This window comes from Myotis yumanensis, unplaced genomic scaffold (assembly GCF_028538775.1).
Source record: "Myotis yumanensis isolate MYYU_CA2020_CCGP unplaced genomic scaffold, mMyoYum1.0.hap1 SCAF_10, whole genome shotgun sequence".
In the NCBI taxonomy this organism is placed as follows: domain Eukaryota; kingdom Metazoa; phylum Chordata; class Mammalia; order Chiroptera; family Vespertilionidae; genus Myotis; species Myotis yumanensis.
Window position 1 is genome coordinate 16,601,365 of NW_027223761.1, and position 19,156 is coordinate 16,620,520.

Here is a 19,156-nt window from a genome sequence, read left to right on the forward strand (position 1 = left end):
AGGTTGAGAACCGCTGCATCAAGGGAACTTGAGGATGGGTGAGAAGAGGGGTCCTTGCTGCATCTCTGCTGGTCACCTGGTCCTCCCCCCCCCTTCCCCCTCTCCCCCCCCCCCCCCCCCCCCCCTGCCTAGGAAACGTAGAGACAGTCCTTGCCCTGAGGGATTCAGAGTCCAGTTAGGGTCATAGACACAGAACAAACAATGACAATGGCACATTATACTCATCCCCTGGAGAAAAGCACACGGTGTCCTGCGCGTGTAATGGTGGTAAATGCTTCAGCCTGGGGGTCAAAGAAGGCTTCCTAGGGGAGGAGACGTGAGCAACCTGCCCACTGAGAGATCTGTGAAGGGGCCTGTGAGATGGGCTTCCCTGCCTTGCACTTGGCTCAGGTTCTAGCCCAGGGCGGGAAGAATGGAAATAACTCGGCTTCCTCGTGAGCGTGTGGGAGAGTGGTTAGCGACGCCTTACAAGATGCCGAGGCTCCAGGACCACTGTTCGTTATTGGCTCCAGGACGACTTCGCTTTAGGCCTCCGTTTTGAGAGCCATCGGAGAACCGAGGTTGGCCAAGAAAACCAGCTTGTCTCTTTAAAAGAGGAGGGACGGCTCCCCAGGCCGCGCCCTCCTCATGACTATGAAATTATCGTGAATATTGATGCGGGGGCGTGGCGGATTGGCCAGCAGTGTCACCAGCCAGGGGTTCCCGGTTTCGCGGAGGAAAGTGACAGAAGCCCAGCCGAGGGAGACGCGGAGAGAGCAGAGCGCCCGACAGCCACCAGTCCCGGGGGAGCGCTCCGCTCCCCCGCCCCCGGCTCCCACCCAGTCCGGGGGGCTCCCCAAGCCCTCAGCCCCCCTCCGGGACTCCCCATGGAAACCAGCTGTGCCCCCGGAGGAGCCGGAGGAAGAGGAGTCGGCTAAATGCCTGCGGTGCGCCCGGCGCCCCGGAGCCCTGCCTTCCGCGCGCCCTAGGTCCCCCGCGCCCCCCGCGCCCCCGCCCGCCCCGCCCGCGGGGTGAGCCCCGGACCTGCCCCCGCGCGCCCGCCAGCCTCCAGCACGAGCTCTGGGCCGGGCGCGCCGCCGCCCTGGAGTGAGGGAAGCCAGCCCCAGGGGTCCCCGGAGCCCGCCGCGATGGACGCCGTCTTGGAGCCCTTCCCGGCGGACAGGCTGTTCCCCGGATCCAGCTTCCTGGACTTGGGGGACCTGAACGAGTCGGATTTCCTCAACAATGCGGTAAGGCGCAGGGTCTGCGCGCCCCTTCCACACTCCGCACCCCACTGCGCCGCTCGCCCGCCCCCCCCCCCCGAACCCCCGCCCAGACGGGGCTACACATCGCTGGGCAGAGGGGAGGAGGGGGCTGGAGCAGGGGCCCCGGAGGGGCACGTGCTGAGAGCTCTGGATTCGGTGGCGAGGTCCCGCAGCACCTCCCTGTGCCCGCGCCTGGACCGGAGCCTCAGAGCTCGCGCCAGGACGCGCCCCTCCTGGGGGCTCCGTCGGTGAATACACTGGCCCCTTCCTCCTGGGGAAGGGGACGTCGAGGCGTCGGCGCCACCCGACTCCCCGACGTGAGCCTAAAAGGCACAAATCCTGCCCTCGCCCGGGGTTCCAGGACCAGATTGCGCGCAAAGTGGACCCGCGGCTGGTTCTCCGCTGGGAGGCGCACAGGGGAGCGCTCGAGGGGCCAGAGACTCGACTTCCCCCGATCCAGACTCGGGTTCTGAGCCAGACCCGGACACCTCGGGACGCTGCCGCCCCAGAGTCAGGAACGCGATGCCCCCAGGAAGGGACCTGCCCTTCCGCTGGTCAGAGCAGCACAGGGCGATCGATTGCCCAGGAAGAGGGAGGTCTTCTCCCCATCTCTGTGTCTCTAGGTCTGTTTCTCTCTCACCTCTCGCTGACTTTCTCTCTCTCTCTCTCTCTCTCTCTCTCTCTCTCTCTCTCTCTGACTGTCTCTGTGTCTGGACTTGTCCTTTTTCTCCTTTTTCTCCCTTTTCTCTCTTCCCCTCCCAACCTAAGGAAACGTGGCTTCTCTCTCTTCCTCCCTCCCTCCCTCCCTCGTTCAGGCTCAGCCCAAAGGCCCTGCTGTGGGGGAGGGGTGTGGGCTCAGTAACAGGAAAAAAATATGTGGGTTCCGAAGAACCTTCCCGGTTAAAATGTGGGCAGCTTGGAGAATCTAGTAGGATGCCCCCCGTGTAGTGAACCTCCAGTGTGTTCTGCACACGTGTGTGTGCACACACAGGCGCACACATACACCCCCAGAGATCATCCCAGGGCCTCTACTTCCTGGCCTCTACCTGCTGGGACTAAGATCAACTTGGCCAGACAAAAGCCAAGGGCATAGAAATGTAAAGGGTTGGGCATCTTAGACTTCCACCGACACTGCCCCTGGCTGCTAGACTGATGGTCGCAAAATCAGCCAAGGGGCAGGAACCTGAGCCTGGGAGGCATGGGGTTGAGGTCTCCCCGACCTTCATTCGGCAGCAGAGCTGGGTCATCCTGCCCTCTGAGGAAGGCTCCTGGTCCCAGTCAGGGGGCTCACTCTTGGGCAGGGAGGCCAAGTAGAGGAGGAGAGAGGGTTTGAACCTGTAGTGGGGGAGACCTGGGTTCTAGTCCTGCCTTTGCTTCTGTCTCCTCCTGTGAACCTGGGCCACACCACCAGCTCCCCTCCCTGGGCCTCAGTTTCTTTGTCTATAAAATGGGCACAGGTTGGATCAAGTTTTTCTAAGGATGGTCTGGCACAGATCCTAGGAATAACGTAGCAGACAGCTGGGGTTCCACACACCTCTCTTGGAGTTGGTAACAGATACTGGTCAGAGGGAGGGGGTTGTTGTTTGCACCCTTGTAGCCAAGGGAGGTGGTGGAGCCCCTCTGTGAGGTTCCCTCAGAGCCCTCAGCAGCTGAGTTGGGCTTTTCTTCTGAATGAACTCTGCCGCCTACAGCCTCTTCCTGCTGCTCCATTCAGCCTTGCCTCCCCAGCTGCTCATCTGGGCCTTGGTCCAGCGCAGGAAAGGAGGCACGGTCAGACAGTGGTATCCAGCACAGGACTGGGGAGGGAAAGCCCTGCTAGAAAAGCTCTTGACCTCGGTCCTAGGCCAGGCCAGGAGAGGCAGGGCCAAGGAAAGGATTGCTGAGAGGAGAGGAAAACGAATTCCGGTGCTGGGAATCACGGAATTTGGTTCTAGCTGTGCTTCTGCCACCAGCCAGCTAGGCAGTTCAGACAAGTGACTTTTCATGCTCTGGTTTCCTCACCTGAAAAAATGGAGATACAGAACCTTCCCCATAGTGTAATTGTAGAGATTCAGTGACAGATTTAATTAAAGATGAGTCAGGACTCTGCCTGGCAGGTAAGTTGCCATGGTTAACTTGCTCCAAAAACTTGATAGAGTGGCAGTAAGAACTGCTCAGGTAGGAGTTGTTGTGTGACCCTCTCTGGTGCCTCCATTTAAGTGTCTACGGTCCCTTCCAGCTGAAACTCCATACCAACTCCTGCTTCATGCTGCATGAGGATAGGGAAATGTTTCCAGGGTTAAGGATGGGAAGGGATGGAGTCTGCATGCTTCTCAGTCTGGAAGATGGAGAGCAGGATATGCACTATCCTTTAAAATGCAGATAAAGGCCATAAAGCCATGTGGACAGTGTATGTGCTCTGTCGCTCCATGCAAAAAGCAAACATCAGAAGGTATGCTCCCCCTGCACACTACCACGTAAGAAGCACACATTCGCTTGGACAGAGACGGGAGAACGAGCATGTGGTCAAGTCCAGTGTGCTGGGAAGGTGGAGGGGGAGGGAGCTTTATTTTTTCTTTTGTGAAGATCCTATCATGCAGTCTTGTCTTTGTGATTCTCAGAGACACCCCTCGGAAGGGGCTGCCCTTCCTGCCAGATGTGGGGCTTCTCCTCCCCATATTCTCCATGGTTCCTGAGGTGGCCACCCTCGAGCCCTCTTCCCTGTGCCCGGTGGTCAGCCCCTGGGCAAGTATGAGAAAGGGTCTGGTGCTCAGAGAACTGGGATAAAGGACCAGAGGGAGAACAGGTCAGACCTCCAGAGAGAGACACTGGTTCTGGGTGCTTCTTGCCTCGTTCCTCTGGCTAAGGGAAAGGGGTGACTCTGATTTCTCCAGGGGAAAATGGCTTTGGATCCCAGAGAAGGCCCAGCTGGGAAGGTGTTGGGGGGTGGGAGGAGAAGGAGGAAGAGAAGTTCTGTTGTCTCAGAGGGGAGCAGCAGGAAGCTTGGAGGATGTTTGCCCAGCACACTCATTTACCTCCCAGCAGCTGGGGAGGCCAGGTATGGGAATGACCAAACCCAGGGACCAGCCCAGGAGAAGGGGGGTGTGGGGCTAAGCCTGAGCACTGCTGCCCAGGCCCCAGCCTGGCTTCTCCTGAGCTAAATGGGAGAGCAGAAACCCCCCACCCCCACCACCACCCCCAGGTTTGGGAGGACTTAAGGAGATTAGAGAAGTATGTGCGTTTGGGTGTTCCTGTGTCTGTGTGTGGGCCTTTAAAAGCCTTAAAAGGGGAGGGGTATGTGTGTGCGAGCCCATGTGCATACATGTGTGTTTCTCTTTAAATTCTCACCAATGAGAAAGAGGACCCAAGGGCCAAAGCACTCTGGTCTCAGAGTAGAATCCTCGGGAAAAGGACTAATGGAGCAGCCCAAATCTTAGGGCTCCTATTCAGGAAGGGAGAGCTCCCCGAATGCCTACTCCTCTAAAACACTGAGTTTGTTTGGGGCAGGTTGTATTGTTTTGTTTTATTTTGTTGTTTTGTGCTTCCCCTACTGAGATAGGAGCTCCTTGAGGGCAAGGGTTTATCTGTCTTGTTCACTGTTGTACCCCAGTGCCATGTTCAGTGCTTGGCACAGAGTAGGCCTCAACCAACCATTACTGAATGACTGAAGGGGGGCCTAGGCTGGACCCCACATTTTTAGGGAGAGGGGAAAAAGGTGCTTAAGCTCATCTACTCCCAGCCATCAGTCCTGCAGCCTGCACTGTCTCTGAGGTTCAGGCAGGTTCTCCATGCTTTTCAATGAGTTGTCATTGCCTTGAGCCATCCCCATCCTATGTGTGGTACAGATACTCGTAGCTCCTGGGACAGGATAGTCTAGAGCTGACTGAGCCACAGCAAATTTAATTTGTAGTTTAGGCCTCAGCTTTGAGCATTGGCTCTAGGGCTTCCCTCTTCCCCATTTTCTTCTTGTTCAGGACTCCTGGATCCAACTTAAAATTAAGTATTTTCCTGGCCCTACCTCAGGGCCTTTGCACGTGCTGTTCCTGACATCTAGAATGCTTTCCCTTCAGTTCTCTCTGTCTCATCTTCTTCACTTCAAATGTCACCTCTTTAGAAAAGGTTCCCCCAACCACCTCTAGTGGGACTCTATTATTTTCTGTTTCAGTCCTTTGATTTCTTCATAGCTCTTATCTCAGATTGCAATTATTTTATTGGCTTGTTGTCCATTTTCTCTGTGAAAAAGAAAGTTCCATGAGAACAGAGACCATGACAGTGTTGTCCGTTGCCATAAACCTAGCACAGTACCATGGCATACAGTAGGTGCTTAATATAGTAAAATTCCACCAGAAGGCAATAAGCAGAGTCCAAAGTATTCAATCATGTAAAATGTGAGGTTATGGTATTACAGGATCAATGAAAAACAATAGATTTCAGTGGGTCTGTACTATCGCAAAAAGCACAAAAGTCAAGATTGTGAAATGTCACTTACCACATGCCACAGACCAAACTGAGAAGGTTCTAAAGGAGCACGAGGCAGTCAGCCCTTTAGGTAAAAGTTTGCCCACCTTTGTTTGAGATGGGCCCCAGGTGTAGGACAGAAGCCACGGCTTGGTCGCATTGTAGTGGACTCTGCTCCATTTCAAGGATTTACTCTATTTGTAGAGAAAAATACTTCAAGCCGGGGCAATCCCAATAAGGGAAGGGGCAGAATGTTTTTAAAAAGGAGAGGGAAGCCCTGTGCTCAACAATAAAGATAAAAAATAAAAAGACAGACCTGTGTGCTCAAGAAGTATACCCATAATTCCTGAAGGGGCCTGAGGTCCTCCGGGTCCTGGCCTGCTCAGCCCTGAGGGTGATGGAGATGCTGGATCCCAGGAAGATGCTGTCTGTACCCTGATCTGCTGTGAGGTCCCTCTGGCTTCCCTGGACCAGCTGGGGATTTGCTTGGTCGTCCCTCAATACATCTATCCCCTCCTTTAGCAACTGGCGAAGGAGGTCACTATGCAGAGGGGCCTCCAGCCGCTCACAGCTAGAGACAGACAGAGAGGAAAAGAGACAGTAGCAGTACTGCGGGGTGCCATGAGGGAGCAGAGCATGGTGAGAGCCTGAGGAAGGGCACAGATGAGCTGCAGGACATGGAAAGTTTCTCAGAGGAGGGAACCTCCACACTCTCCCTCCTCAGTGTCCCCATCTCTACTGGCAAAGGGATGACTGAAGGCATTTCAGCGGGGTGGACTGGGGCTGTGTATAGGTGTCATTGTCCCTATGCAGATGAAAAACAGAATTAGAGAGGAGGGGGACCTCTTAACTGTGTTCTCGGGCTGGGATCCCATGGAGCCAAGGAGGGGAGAGCACCATCTCTCTCTTGCTATTGTACTGGTTTGAACTTTGCTCTCCAGAGCAAGGGAAGTTTGGGGTATCAGATATCAGAGGAGCCCCACCTTCATCCTCATTACTCCCATCCTTAGGGCACTGTGGATGCCTAGAGCAGTAGGAACAGAGCCAGCAGGTTGCCTGGCCAGTGAGAGGAGAGGCCCCACATCCCATACTCGCTCGGGGATGCTGCTCCCAGCCTGCCTGGGAACTCAGACCTTTGCTCTCTGCAGCTTCCAGGACTCCCTGGGAAGGTCTGCTTAGGTCTAGCCTAGCCTGACCTGGCTACTGTGCCAGGAGAGGGGGGGATGAAGGAAAACCTTCCCCCCACGCCCCCGGTCCCGTTGTGTCTTCCCTCCCTGTATCATGTGCCTCCTGCAAGTCTTGGTATTGAGGCCCTCCCCGAGCAGCCCTCTCTGGGACCTGGCTTGCCCCTGAACCTCCCTCAAGAAACCAGCTCCAGATGCTGGAGAACAGGCTGTTCTTCTGGACGTCTCAGTGCTCCAGGGGGCAGGATGGAGGAGGAAGATTTGGGTGGAGTTAAGTCAAGACCATGAGCATTGCTTTGGCTGGAATGCTATGTAACCCCCTCGGACAGACTAGGGGAAGCCAACGTAAGTGGCAGAACCCTTGACCAGGATTGGGAAGAAGGTAGGAGAGGGTATATCTGGTTCAGGAGAAGCTGGGAGAGGCAAGAACTCTGGTCATCAGAGAAAATATCCTGATCCCCATGACCTGAACACAGTATCATCAAGGCCAACTTGACAAATAAGGCAATCATGGGTTCCCTGCTACGGGGTTCAATGTACCTCCTCTCCAACCCTCCTGGGAAGAGCCCTCACTGAAGCATCCTTGGCCCTTGGCTCTTGGCCCAGGAACCACTTCACCCGTCACAGAGGGGCTGACACATCTGGGCTGGGCTCTGTGGTCCGACATAACAGCTGGACAGCAGCAGCTGTCCGCCATCCCCTTCCAAAAGAATAACAAAAATGAAAGCAGCAGTGGCGTGAGCAGGCTCTTCAGGCCCTTGAGGAGAGCCGGGAGGTGGTTTTAAAGCAGCAATGGAGGGAACTTGCTTTGGAAGCAGACAGGCCAAGCCTTCGCCCATGTCCTCGCCTCTCCTCGCCTCATTGCCCTGATTTTCTGTGTGACCTTGGGCCTTGGCGTCCTCATTTGCTGAACTAGACTGTGAGTTCTTTGAAGGCAGGGAGTGTCAGGCAGTTATTTTTATCTATTGCCTAGTTATAGCTATAGTTACTGAGTGCTCAGAAATGTTTATTTATTCAAAGGAAGGAAGGAAGGAAGGAAGGAAGGAAGGAAGGAAGGAAGGAAGGAAGGAAGGAAGGAAGGAAGGAAGGGCAGAGGTGGTGGATGGATGAATGGGTGGGTAGGTGCATAATGGAAAATGGACACTTCTACACTACCAACTTTGATGGTGCTTTTTTAAAAATGGATTTTGTTTATTTATTCAAGGAGTAAATCTTAACCTAAATCCCACATCTACCTTTCACTTTACCATGCTGGCCTTTTCTATTACGAAATAGATGGTGCACATAAAAGAATATATATATATATGCATGTATATGAATTATAAAGTATAATAAAATGGACACCTGGGTCCAAACTACCAGCTGAAGAATAGACTCAGCTCTGAACATCTTGTATCTCAAACCACATGGATCTGGCCTGGCCAGTGTAGCTCAGTAGTTGATCATCGGCCTATGAACCAGGAGGTCACGGTTCAATTCCCAGTCAGGGCACATGCCCGGGTTGCAGGTTTGATTCCCAGTGGGGGCCATGCAGGAGGCAGCTGACCCATGATTCTCTCTCATCACTGATGTTTCTCTCTCCCTCGCCCTTCCTCTCTAAAATCAATAATATATTTGTAAATATATTTTTAAAAGACCACCCATGAATCTGGGGAAGAGATGAGCAGTAGACCATGAATCCACTCCACTCTGGGCAGATTCTGATCAGGAATCCCCTGAGATGAGGTGCCTACTCCCAGACCCAACTTGACCAGACAGCTAGTCCACAGGAGAGATGGCAGGTACCTCAACAAGCCCTGGGGAGCTGTTAATGGCTGCCTGTAGCTACTCAGACCTGGGAGCAAATTCTAGTTCTCACTGTTTGTCATCTGTGTGAGCCTGACAGGTGCCTACACCTCTCCCAGCTTATTTTCCTCATCCATAAAGGAGGGATGACCATAGAACACAGGTTTCTTGTGAAGATCCGATTAGATAACTTTTGGAGAATGCCTAGCACAGTGCCTGGCATGTAGTAAATCCTCTGTAAACAATAGCTGTTGCTGCTGCTTTTCTGATTATTGCTGTTGTTGCCTGAACGGAAGGTCCCCAGCACTGGACAGCCCTTGGAGGAATGTCTTACCTTCTCCATCCCTGTGCTGACCCCCGAGCATAGGGATTTTATTTTCTGATGTGTCTGACCTCTCTGGAGCTGGAAGGCTCTTTGGGGCAAAAGATGCCGAGCCTGCGTTTTGGGGGAATAAGGAGAGGGTGGCCAGGGGTGAGCAAAACCGGGGCCCCAGTGAACACCCAGGACATGGAGTGGAGGGCCCATATTTGTATTAGTACTGTATTTGGGATAGGGCAGCAAGAAATCAATCGTTCCTTCAACAACTAGTGTTGTGTGTGCTTAAGAGCACAAGCTCTGCAATCAGAGCTTGGTTTCAAATCCTGGCTCAAACTCTTACCTGAATGAACCTGAGTCAGCTACTTCTCAATGCCTCAGTTTTCTCAGCCATTAAATGGGGATACTAATAGTACCGACCTTATCTTCTGAAACTTGAATGAGATAGATACTGCATAGAAGGAGCTAAAACAGTTCCTGGGACATAAATATAGGCTGTTATTATCATTACTATTAGGCATACTGTTTGATGGGCACTGTGTGAGGCCCTGCAGAGCGTTAAAGATGAACTCCATCCTAGAGTCTACCTTCAAGGAGGTTCAAGTTTAGAGAGAGAGATGGGCCCCATTGTGCATAACTGGAGTTCAAGGCATGATATCAGCCAGTGACCTAACAGTCTATAAGTGATTCGTTGGTACAAGCGGGAGAGGGCTCTTCCAGCTGGGTGATCAAGGAAGGCTTCCTGGAGGAAGCAGCATTTGCATTCGGACTTAAAGGATGATAGGAGTTGGAATGAAGAGACAAAGGGCAAGGCATTCTAGGCACAAGGAATGGTACAAGCAAAGATCTGCAACAATGGAGCTCACAGCAGTTTCAAGGAACTGGGAGCGGTCATCCAACTTGGCTGGAGGGAAGACAAAGATGAGTGGCTCCAGCTATCTGGTAAGTGGAATGCGGTGCTTAGGAGCTGGGAGTGTTATCTGTAGGCGGGAGGGAGCCAGTGATAGTTCTGAGCTAGACACAGTGGTGGTCCCAGTGCTGACTGAACTGCCTCAGTGCTGGGAGTCCATTGGAGGGATGTCAGCTGTCAGCCTGACCAGATGAGGAAGGACCCTCTCCCAGAGGGGACAGAATTGTGGGCCCTTCCCAAAGGCAGCCCAAGGCAGCAGCTGATCCCAGGTCCCTTCTCTCCTCTTCCTTCCACCCTCTGCCCTGATGTGACTCTCGCACTGGGCCAGGAGTGCCAGTCCCCTTCTGGCTCTGTCATCCCCAGCGCTGGGGCCAGGCTGACCTGGGGAGTCCAAGGCAAACCCACCCTGGCAGCAGAACAGGCTGTCCCTCTTCATGCTGACAACCCCAGGCTCAACCATGTCCTTCCTCCTGGCTTAACCCTGGGACACTAATGGGGTTCCCCCCCACCCCTCCTACAGTTCAGGACCCTCCATTATCAGGCAAAGCATGTCCCTATTGGCCCCAGGGGAATAGAAGGATCTGAGTCCTCCTGAGCCCAGCCCAACCTGGCACCTCACCTCCTTGGCCTTCCCACCCATCAGCTGGGACAAGATGCCCAGAGCCCCTTTTGTCATCCTCCTCGAGAGGAAGTCCAGCCCTGCCCTCTGCTGCCCCAAAGCCTTCACCCCTTTCTCTCCCAGGGCTGTAAATCAGTTCCACATTTGGGATCTGGCATGGACTATCTGCCCAGAACTTTCCCCTCCGTTCGCTCAGGCTCCCATCTCCCCGACCCCACATGGTCAGCCCATAGGGTCTGCAGGAGGAGAAGGGCTCCTGCATTCAGTGACCCCCTTCAGTGGTCTTGAGAGGAAGCTAGACTGTAGCAATGCACCAGAGGGACAGTGGGCCAGAGGCCCTCCCAGAGAGAGATGAAAGAGGAAGGGGGTGGGGTGAAGGCAGAGCTTGAGCAAGCATATGAGGGGATGAGGGGTGGGGGGTGGTGAGGGAAGGAGCGAGGTAGTTCCCAGCTCAGCACATTCCTGAGACATCTGGACGTGCTGGAAGGGCCCCAGCTGGCCTGCACGGCTGTGGCTCCAGCTTCTCTGCTCTGTGATGTCAGGACCCAGCATTCCCCCCTCCTCTCAGAGTCCCACTGGCCTAGGGGCTGAGTGCTGGGGTCTCCTGCCCTGACCCCTGGCCCTCTGTGAGCAAGCAAGAGGCCTGTGGGGCCGTGGAAGAAATGCCTGCCCCAGAGGAGGGCCTGGACTGGTGGTAGAAGGCAGACGCTGAAGACCCAGGGGTTTGCCCAGGGGACTGACTCAAGGAGATTCCTTCTTTGGGCTGATGCCAGCCCCCTCCCTTCTTGGAAGGAGGATGAGACAGAGGAACGACTCTGGAAATGGCGGCTTACCTTGAACTCTCAGTTTCCCTCTCTGTAATAATAACAGCTCCGTTTAATGCGAGCCTTCTCCGTGTCCCACATTGTATAAAGCTCTTCACAACGGTTATTTCATCCTCACAGCAACCTGGCGGGGTAGATAGAATTACCCCTATCTTACAGCTGACATGGAGGCTCAGAAAGCTTAAGTAACTTGCGCAAGGCTGCTCAGCAAGTACCAGAGCCAGGATTCGGACCAGGTCTGTCTGCTTCCCTTGCTCATGACCATTGTGCCTCTGCAAATAAGAGAGGGATCTAATGATGCCAGAATTTCTTTCAGCTCTGCAGTTGTAATTGTTTCTTTTGGCTATCGTGGCACTCTTCAAGAAGGGCAGGGGAGGCATTAGTCACACACTGGGTGGGGGGAGGAGGGCAGAGGCCTCTGGCTGTGAAGCATCCGATGGGTCAGGAGCCTTTGGAGGTCCCCTCCCTTGGAGCCCCAGAGAGGGCCAGACCCCAGGAGCTGGAACCACAGCCTGATCCCCAGCCGAGCCCAGGGGTCCCACACCTTCCCTGAGGGAAGGAGTAAATAAGGAGAGAGGATGCAGCTTCTTCCAAAAATAAAACCTGAGGACAACTCAGACAGGCTGGGATGCTGAGGAAGCCAAAGGCCGAATGCTGAGTGTGCTGAGGAGAGGGAAGAGGCCAAGGGAATTCCAGCCAGAGCTGGGTGGCAGGTTCCAGCCCAGGAGGGCCTTCCAGCTGGCCGGGGGCCGGGAGAGCAGCTCAGCCGGTTGGCCACTGGGCTCTGTTTATACTCTTTGGCCTGGCCTAAGCCTGGGACAGCTCTTCCAGCTCTGAGTAGGGGGCTGTGGTCCCCAGGTACCTGGTCTGGCTATGGCTTAAGAACAAAAAGACCTTGAGGAAGAACAACCCGATAGGGAGGAGCCCAGGGAAGGAGTCCAGGCGCATGGAAACTCTGCCTGGAGCAGGGGCAAGCTGGCATCAGAGTGGAATTCCAGGCAGTCATTCCTGGAGGCTCAGCTGCAGAAAAAAAGGCCTCCGTCCGTTAGATCACTGGCACATTCCTTCATTCACCCACTGATTCAGTCAGGCAGTCACTCAGCGAGCGCATCTACCATGTGCCGGGACCAATGCGAGGCTCTGGCGATACAGATGAGAACTGGACACAGCAAGACACAGTTTAGAGGCAACCTGGCGAAAGCATTTCAAGCTACACTGAGGAACTGGGAAACTATCCTAAGGGCAGTAGGGAGTCACCAATGGATAATGAATGAGCAGAGGAGTCTCACAGTCATATTGGTGTTGAAAATCCCTCTTGATGCAAGGTGGAGAATGCTCTGGAGACAGAGCAGAGTTCAACCCTTGGGCCTACCTCCATAAATAGGGTAGTCACACCACTAGTGAGAAAGTCTTTTCCAAGCAGGAATTGGGCTTTGTTCACCTCTGTATCCACAGGTCTGGGCACAGAGTAGATACTCAGTAAATACTGAACAAATGCACGTGATGAATAAATGAATGTGATTAGATGCCTCTATTCTCTAGCGGCCCCCAGTACCAGCCCTGGCACTTAACTCCAGTGTCCTGAGCTGTCCCACAGGGCTCCTCTGGCCACTGACTATGGACCAACATCTCCGGCAGCCAGACCGTGGGCTGCTGTGCCATTAGTGGTGCCAGTCACAGCTAATCCCAGCCCTGGGCGGCAGCACTCACTGCCATCACTTCCTTCTGCCCAGACAGTACCTGGCACCTTCCCCAGGGTTGGGCCACAGCTCATGGGCTGCCTCGTCAGAAGATGCCAGGGGCTGGCCGGGGATCTGCAGGCCAAGGCTCCACTTTCCTGAGGACCCATGTCCTGCCCAGTGTCAGGAGGGGGAACTGGAGGGCCAGGCTAACAGAGCTGGGGACTAGAAAGAATGCACCACCCCCCAGGACCCTGCCCTGCACAGAAGCAGCCTCCGGTGGGTGCCAGCCTGCCCTTTCCTCTGTCCCTTCCTTTCTCTAGTGCCCATGCCCAGAAAACCTCAATCCCCAGGTTGTCCCCTTCTCCAGTTCCAGCCTTCACTATCCCAGCCCCAGAGGAGCCTGGGACTACCAAATCTCCCTTGCCGGGGGTCACATGACTCAGTCATCTCAGGCACGTGGCTTGGCACAGTCAGCATTAGTTCTGTGGTCGTGTGAGATGTTGCGTTTGCTCATGTGAGGGAGTGCACGACCGCATCTGTGACTTTGTCTGGGGTGACTGCCCGTGTGTGCACATATGGGAGTCTTTCTGTCTGGTCACATCTGAGGAGTATGTCCTCATTGGGCCTGTTAGCGCCCGCCCGTGTCAGCTGACTAGTGGACATGCAATACCCCTGTGCCAGGCTGTATATGGAACTGCCTAAATGTGTCCATGGGGGTAGATCTTACATTGGATAGTGTTTCCCTGTGTAAATAGGAACCTCATAGCCCATATCTGTATAGTACGTGCACAGGAGTGTGTGTGTGTGTGTGTGTGTGTGTGTGTGCCCACCACCCATACACACACGGAAGTATTTCTGCTTATGTGGACTTGGGCTCTGTGGTGAAGAGTTCAGCAGGGGGAAAATATGAAACCTCAGCAGCCGCCTGCCCCGGGCCTGTGGGGAATGGGGGGTGAGGTTGGAGGTTGGAACAGTGTGCTCCCCTTAATCCCATGCCCTGCCAGGAAGACTCAGAGAGAGGCCACCTCCTGGGACAGGGAGAACTGGCTCCATCCCTTCCCAGTCCTGGGAGAGGCCAGGAGAGAAAAGGAGCCCACACTCTGAGGAGCCTCAATAGGAGCACAGATATAACGAATGGGACACTGAGGCCTGAGGAGGAAACGCTACCTGCCCCTGGGGTCTCCTGAGTCTGAGTCCAGGGCCTTTCCCCTTCACAGGACTGCCTTCACGTCCAGGTCTGAGAAGGCAACCCCCAATGCCTATCAGCGGTTCTCAACCTGTGGGTCGCGACCCCTGAAAATACATCCTGCATATCAGATATTTACATTACAATTCATAGCAAAATTACAGTTATGAAGTAGCAACAAAAATAATTTTATGGTTGGGGGTCACCACAACATGAGGAACTGTATTAAAGGGTCGCGGCATTAGGAAGGCTAAGAACCACTGGAGATGGTGAGGCTTAAGGAGGGGGGGTGGTGCTGTCTGACAACCCAGGGGCCCACCTCCCCTCTGCTAAGCCCCTCCCTGCTCTCTCTTGACCCTGCCCCACACACATGACATACTCTGGGCACAGCGGTGACTCAGACTGGTGGCCCTTCAGCCTGAAATGGGGGCAATTTTCTAGTGACCACCAGGCAAGTAACCGTCCTGTAATGTATGGGTCAGTGTGTGTCTGGGGGGCGGAGAATGGGGGCCCAGCCTGTGGGGAAAGGGAAAGGGAAATATAAGAGGACGCTCCTCCCCTCTCTCCCCAGAGCTCACTCTCTCGGAAGGAATGTCCGGGCTCGGGGTTCCCCCCTCTCCTTATCCCACAGCTCAGCCTGACCCACGCTGGTCTCCTCCCTCTTTTCCCGAAGCACAGACTGAATCGGCCTGGGTCAGGGAAGGGGCAGAAACCAGGGGCAGGGGGCGCTCCGAGGCTGCCTCGGGTCCGGGGAGACCCTTCTCCCACACACACCCTCCGCAGACAGCTGCACCCCCAGAGCGCTTCCCTCTCTCTGCATTGACCCAATGGAGGAATTAGGGGCGGGAATAGAGGAGCTTCAGACGGTCCTCCTGCCGGCCCAGGAGGGTCCCCCTACCCACCAGGGACCACGACCTGGCTGCCCCTTCCTTGGGCCCGAGTAGGGTTATTGAAGGAGCGGCATACGGAACTGAGCTGGAAACGCTGCAAAGACACTTAGGAACTGGGGGCTGGCCTCCCCTTCGGCCCGGGGGACGTCGGAAGAGACGCTTCCTCTCCATTTCCCCCCACTCCCCTCTCCTCGCGGTCCTGCCTCCGCTCCAGGGGCAGAAAGGGACCAGGGCCAGAACCAGAACACCCTGCCTTCGGGTCCGCGCGGTCCGCGGAGGCCAGGAACCCCCTCCGCGCAAGCCCTGCCCGCCTCCCGCCCCCGCTGCTGCCGCGGAGGGCTCCTCGCAGCCTCCTCCCATTGGCCGGGAGCTCCGCGGAGCCCACCAATGAGCAGGCTGGGTTCCCCGGAGCGGCAGGAGCGCGGGGCCCACAGGATCCGCGTCCTTCTTTAAATTTAAAGGACCCGCTCGGGGAGGGGCTGCAGCCGCGGGGCGGGATGCGCGCGGGGAGAGCCCGGGGCCGCTCCAAAATAGTGGGGCCGGCGCCGGCTGCGCGTGGCAGCCGAGAAGGAGCTTGTATTGGCACGACTGTAGGAAAATGTCTTGAACGAGGAGGGAAACAAATCATAATACAGTATTTCCTTCTCTTGCTTCTCATCCCCCCACCACCAACTCCCCACCCCAGTTGCCTGGAAAGGCACCTCCATAGAACGCTCACCCCGGTTAGAATCCGACCCCCCCCACCCCGAACTATGACCCACGACCCCCTGCCATTTATAGATTCCTGTCCTCCACCCCCAATCAATTCCGCCGGATAATCTGAAACCTGAATTTTCTGTGTGTAAACCGGAGGGAGAGCTGGGTGACCCCGGGGGACAAGAGGCGCTGCTGAAGCTGGGGAGATCTCCAGGGTGGGCTTCCCGGGGCGGGGGGGCGGGGGGGAGACGGGGAAGACGTGAGAGGACAACCAGGGGAGGCGCCCCACATCCTGTCAGCCCAGAGCTATGAAGAACCCCTCCCCCCCCCTTCCCCCCAACATTACCAGTTCACTGTGTGGCCCTGGGTAGGTGGCCTTCCCTCTCTGGATCTTGGTTTCTTCATTGGCAGATAGGGGAGGAGGGCGTGGACCTTGAGCTTTCTCAGGTCCCTTTCTGCCTCCAACCTGACGATATAAACCAACCATAACTGAGATCCAGGCACCAGACACAAGTGTGGCTACAAAGTTCTCTCAAGTGAGTCCCTCTGGCACGCTTCCGGGAGCTGAGAGTGGGTCTGGGGGTGCGGGGACGTGCCCATGGTTGCCACCAGAGGTGGGCCCAACACACAAGAAAGCCCTGAGCCACGGCTGGATTTTCTGTGTCCTCCACCCCCACCCTGCCCCTTGGCCGCCCTCCCCTTCTCCTTGGCTCGGGCTCTCTGGAAGCTCCATCCTGCTGAGTCTTGGCTGCTGTTTCCAGCAGGTGGGGTGGGGGCTGCTCACAAAAGGGGGCCAGCCGAGCTCCCTCGGCAGGTTCCAATGGGCACCCCGAAAGGGGTCTCTGAGAAGGACCCGCTCATCTGCCTGGAGCCCAGGCCTTCCGAGACCCCAGCCCAGACTGGAGAGAGCATCTTTCTTCTCCCAGGCCCCAGCGACAGCTTGGCAAACCCTTATCGCCTGAGAAGCAGCTGCTGGAGAAATACCTTAGCAGCTGACTCACTGCCCTGTCCTCTCTTTACAACCCCCTCCCATTGGGCCCCACACCAGGCCTGAGAGGGAGGGAGAGAAGGAGGGAGGGGAGGAGGAAGGGAGGGGGGAGAAAAGAGAGAGAGAGAAGGGACAAAGCGACCCCAGCTGGTCTGGCCCAGACTCTACAGAGGGTGTGGCTAGCACAGTTCTGGATGGGTGGTTGGGGGAGGTTGTACCCTGTAAATGGTCTTCATCTGGGATCACCGTTATTCTTAGAGACTTGTTCAGCTGAGGCCTCTGACCTCCTGGCACTGCCTCCCCCGGGCATTGATAGACAACTGACATACTGCTGGCACTGCCCTCTGGGGTACAAGATATAGACCCTGCCTCAGGGAGTGTACAGTCTGGCAGACAGGCAATTCCTGAACTGGGGAAGGACTGGGTGACGAGGAGTTGTGCATGATTCCCAGTTCTCCTTGGCTCCCTGGGCCTCAGTTCCCCTGTCTGTCAAATGCAGATATGCAACTTCCTATCCACTGGGTAATTGTGAGGACTAAATAAAATAGCGCATGTGGAAGCACAACAGAATGTTGGATGGTAATGACAAGCTCTGGCAAACTGGGAAAGGAGAGAATTCCTCAGTCAGGAGGGTTTCTGGACTCCTTTTGCCCTGGGTTCTCTGATCACAATTTGTCTGGGGGGAAAGACCAAACCACCTTCCCCCATGGGCTTCAAGCTCAGCTCACTTCAGGCCCAGAGTCAGGCTTTTCATTATAATAATGGCTAACAACTGCATGCTAGGCACTGTTCTAAGTGTTACATGTATTGACTGCATATATGTATATGTGTGTTATATGTATACATGTGTTGTATGTATTTACTCCTTTTGCCCTCATAATCCTTTGAGGTGAGTAGTAAGCACCTAACAAATATTTGACCCTCATGACAACAACAACACTATGAGATAGGAACTATTATTCCCCCTAACAGATGAGGAAACTGAGGCACAGAGCAGCAAGGTAACTTAGCAAGTAGTAGAGTGAGGGATCAACAGGAAGTCTACCCAACTGCAGAGCTTGTGTTCATCCCCTGCTCCCCGCAGGCTGATTTTGGCGGCCCTGACCCTGTGCTCAGATGGGGCTTTTCTGCTCATCCCTCTGCATTGGAATGGGCTCCGAGGAGTCCACGCCAGAAAAAGCAGACAGCTCCAGACCGCAAACCAGCCCCCCAGAAGCCAGTCCAAGATGGGGCCCCAAGGCAGGAAGCATCTCTACCAGCCCACCAGCAAAGTCAGTCAGTAAATAATGAATAAACAATAATAACATCCCCTTACATACTTATAATACTTTTTAAAATATATATTTTTATTGATTTCAGAGAGGAAGGGAGAGGGAGAGATAGAAACATCAATGATAAGAGAGAATCATTGACCGGCTGCCTCCTGCTCACCCCCTGCTTGGGATCGAGCCCACAACCTGGGCATGTGCTCTTGACTGGAATCAAACCAGGGACCCTTCAGTCCACAGGCCAATGCTCTATCCACTGAGCCAAACCAGCTAGGGCCTTATAATTCTTTAGAGAGAGAAAAATAAGCCTACTATGTACCAGCTGCTGGGTGCTTTATTAATAAGAGGTAACATCTGTTGAGTAATTACTATGCGCCAGGAACTGTTCTAAGTTTCTTTATAAGTATAGATGACCCTTGAACAACACAGGAGTTAGAGGCACCACCCTGTGCAGTAGAAAACGTATAACTTTTGACTCCCCAAAAACTTAACTACTAATAGCCTACTGCTGACCAGAAGCTTTACCAGCAATATAAACAGTCAATTAACACATAGTTTTATATGTACTGTATACTGTATTCTTACAATAAAGTAAGCTAGAGAAACAAAAATGTTATAAGAAAAGCATAAGGAAGAGAAAATACACTGACAGCACTGTACTTATCAATATCATAAGGCCACGTCCTCTGATTACAAGATGAAAAAAGTCCACATATCGTGGACCTGTGCAGTTGGAACCCATGTTGTGCAAGGGTCAACTGTATTAACTTGCTTAATCCTCACACTAATCCTGGTGGGGAGGAACCATGCAAAGGTCCCTGTGCCAAGGAAGAAATGAACGAGAGCGAGGAGAGTGCACTTTCCCAGGATCACAGAGACCAATATTTTTCAGGCTTTTTGTTTATAAGAAATGTATTTTACATCATCACCACAAACATACACACACACGTAACTGAGGTAAAAATTGACACTGCGTATTTAAGTTTTCTGGGTGCTGTGCACGCTGATATGCTGTACTCTATTTTGTTCTGTTTTATTTCTTCTTGCATCCTGGTCGTGACCTACTACATTGATTCCACACCCCGTTAATGAGTCAACACCGGCAGTTTGAATGGCACTGAGTCTGG

The 19,156-nt window shown here is 54.3% G+C and overlaps 1 protein-coding gene across 1 annotated transcript in view; it reads left to right on the top strand.

The window, feature by feature from the left end:
- The first annotated feature begins 589 nt into the window (after positions 1-589).
- Positions 590-19,156, top strand: part of CREB3L1 (cAMP responsive element binding protein 3 like 1) — a 35,284-nt gene continuing 16,717 nt past the window's right edge. Inside the window, exon 1 of the mRNA XM_070427888.1 lies at positions 590-1,229. Within this exon, the coding sequence (XP_070283989.1) occupies positions 1,128-1,229 (102 nt within the window). The 5' untranslated portion in view covers positions 590-1,127. The remainder of the gene's footprint in view (positions 1,230-19,156) is intronic.